This window comes from Mandrillus leucophaeus, unplaced genomic scaffold (assembly GCF_000951045.1).
Source record: "Mandrillus leucophaeus isolate KB7577 unplaced genomic scaffold, Mleu.le_1.0 Scaffold86, whole genome shotgun sequence".
Classification (NCBI taxonomy): Eukaryota; Metazoa; Chordata; class Mammalia; order Primates; family Cercopithecidae; genus Mandrillus; species Mandrillus leucophaeus.
In genome coordinates, this window is record NW_012109363.1 from 794,296 (window position 1) to 797,347 (window position 3,052).

General features: G+C 56.4%; 1 protein-coding gene across 1 annotated transcript in view; it reads left to right on the plus strand.

Annotated features, from left to right (window-relative positions):
• The first annotated feature begins 40 nt into the window (after nt 1–40).
• DMTN (dematin actin binding protein) overlaps nt 41–3,052 on the plus strand; it is a 25,830-nt gene continuing 22,818 nt past the window's right edge. The window contains exons 1-3 of the mRNA XM_011968778.1: nt 41–117; nt 486–641; nt 2,686–2,785. Of these exons, the coding sequence (XP_011824168.1) occupies nt 492–641; nt 2,686–2,785 (250 nt within the window). The 5' untranslated portion in view covers nt 41–117; nt 486–491. The remainder of the gene's footprint in view (nt 118–485; nt 642–2,685; nt 2,786–3,052) is intronic.

A 3,052-nucleotide genomic window follows, 5' to 3' on the forward strand; every position in this document is an offset into this window, starting at 1 on the left:
CACACGCACTTGCCCACCCGCCCGCCTTCTCGCTCTCCCCAGCAACCACTTACCTCCCCCGGGAGCGTGAGCCCCTCCCGAGATTCCAGTGTGCCTGGCTCTCCCTCCAGCATTGTGGTGAGTACCCCTCTCGGCCACCAGCACCTCCTGGCTGGGAGGGGGGAGGGGGGAAGACCCCTGGCTGCTAGGGGAGCTTCCCGCGGAGCCTCCCCAGTGGTGGTCCCGCCGGTGCTGGCGGGCAGAGAGAACCCAGAAACCCAGAGAAGCTCCCGTATACCCCTTCCACTGGTCTGGCCTCGTTACACCCCAAGTGCTAGTCAAAGGATTATCATGTTTTAAGGTGACTAATTTCTTAAAATAATAGAATTGTTAACGTCTGCAACGGCAGTCTGTTTTCTTGGTAATTAACGTAAGTCTAGCAAGCAGGGCTAGTGTCCTAGGCCAGGCTTTCAGCACAGCTGTTTCACGTGCACCTTTCCCTTCAGGCCAAGATGGACAATCAGGTGCTGGGCTACAAGGACCTGGCTGCCATCCCCAAAGACAAGGCCATCCTGGACATCGAGCGGCCCGACCTCATGATCTATGAGCCCCACTTCACTTATTCCCTCCTGGAACATGTGGAGCTGCCCCGCAGCCGGGAGGTGAGGGGGCTCCTCTTGGGCAGGACTTGGGGGGAGGCCCCCCCAGCCACACTGGGTGGGGACTGATCCCTCCCGTGCTTCTTTTCCTGGAGGTCTGCCTCAGCAAAACAAGAGAGGGAACTGTGCGCAGGAATCAGCCAGTCAGTCCATCCAGCGTTCAAGAGAGCAGGCAGAACGGGCTCTGGGCTGGCATGTCGCTCAGATGTAGAGGGGTGGACACATTTGGATGGCAGCAGCACACAGGAGGCACAAAGAGCAAGATTTGTGGAAACAGTTTGGAAGCACTGAGTGTGGGGGCTGAAAGTCTAGTGGAGGGACCTGTGTGATGTTGTGGCCTCAGTTTACCCTCCTGTAAAATAGAGGTGACCTCTCTGCCCATCCATACACAAGGTAGTCAGGGTGCAGGAGAGAGTGCAAGGCAGGTACTCATCAACTGCCTTCAAGACAAGGTAGGCCGGACGCGGTGGCTCAAGCCTGTAATGCCAGCACTTTGGGAGGCCGAGACAGGCGGATCACGAGGTCGGGAGATCAATACCATCCTGGCTAACATGGTGAAACCCCGTCTCTACTAAAAAATACAAAAAACTAGCTGGGCGAGGTGGCGGGCGCCTGTAGTCCCAGCTACTGGGAGGCTGAGGCAGGAGAATAGCGTAAACCTGGGAGGCGGAGCTTGCAGTGAGCTGAGATCCAGCCACTGCACTCTAGCCTGGGGGACAGAGCGAGACTCCGTCTCAAAAAAAAAAAAAAAAAAGACAGAGTAGTGTCGTGGCTGACCAGTGACGGGGGCTAGACCATGGGGTGACTTCAGTGCCTGCATGATGAACTCCGACCTCATCCTTGGATGCTTCTTAGTCTTGTCCCTTCTATTTGTTTTGAGGCTCTGAGGACAGGACCAACTATTCCCCAATTGGTTCTCAGGCTAGGCATGGTGGCTCACACCTATAATCCCAGCACTTTTGGAGGTCAAGATGGGAGGGTCACTTGAGGCCAGGAGTTTGAGACCAGCCGGGGCAACATAGGGAGACCCCCATCTCTACAAAAATTAGCAAGGCGTGGTGGTGTGCACCTGTAGTTTCAGCTGTCAGGAGGCTGAGGTGGGAGGATCCCTTGAGCCTGGGAAGGGGAGGCTGCAGTGAGCTGTGATAGAGCTACTCATTCTAGGCTGGGCAACAGAGTGAGACCACAAGAAAGAAAGATGAGAGAGGGAAAGAGGAGAAAGAATAAGAGAGAAGAGAGAAGAAAGTGGAGAGAGAGAGAGGAAGGAAAGAGGGAAGGGAGGGAGGAAGGCAGGAAAAGAAAGAAAAAGGAAAAAGGAGGTAGGAAAAAAATAAAGATGAGAGAGGGAGAGAGAAGAGGGGAGGAGAGAGGAAGGAAGGAAGGAAGGAAGAAAAGAGTTGGCCCTCGGAGCCCCAGGCGCACTGCTGCAAGGCTTGCATGCTTCTCTGTGCCTCCTGTGGGAAGAGTGAGGACTTGGTGCAGGGAACTGTGGGAAGGATCCAAGAAAGCAGAGGTGGCCCAGGAGCTGGCCAGGAAAGTGTGCAGCATTGGGTGGGGGATGAGGTGGCCTCTCTGGCGTTCTAGGGAAGAGGCTGAATCTGCCCCTGTAGCTCTGACCAGCCCCCTCTCCATTCACAGCGCTCGCTGTCACCCAAATCCACATCCCCCCCACCATCCCCGGAGGTGAGTCTGCCCCACACCTGCAACTTGCCCTGCCCTGCCCTGAAGGGAATCCTAACTCCCTCCCCTCACACATCAGACTGAGCTCTGCAGAGCCCAGGGAGTGCCTGAATCAGCGGCGCCCTGGCTGTCACTGGCCAGCTCTGTGTCCATCATTCTGTCGGACCCAGGACCTCATTCAACCCTTTCTCCCTGGGCCAGGCACCATCAGTAGGTCCTTGGAACTGTGCCACAACATTGCCCTGGGTTTGGAGGGCTGCAGCCTGCCAGGATGGGAGGATAGAAAGGGTGGTGTGAGCTGACGGGGGGTGCATGTGTGGGTTGGAGGGGGTTGGGGGGCCTGGAGCCACACGCTTCTGCTCTGCAGGTGTGGGCGGACAGCCGGTCGCCTGGAATCATCTCTCAGGCTTCAGCCCCCAGAACCACTGGAACTCCCCGGACCAGCCTGCCCCATTTCCACCACCCTGGTAGGTCTTCTCGGCATGACCGCATTGGTTCCTAAGACTTTCTCCATCAGGAACCCCAGTGCCCTTAAGTTCAGTCCCCCACTCTCTGGGGTATATGCTCGCCTCAGACCTAAGTAGACCCCAGGAGGCCAGGACCCCTCCTGAAGATGGGAGACCTGTCACTTTTTCTCTCTCCCCCAGCCAGAAAAGTGTAAAAAGTCCCAAACCCCTGAGGGACAGTGCCAGGAATGCCAGCCCTGTCTTGGCTCTTTTTTTTTTTTTTTTTTT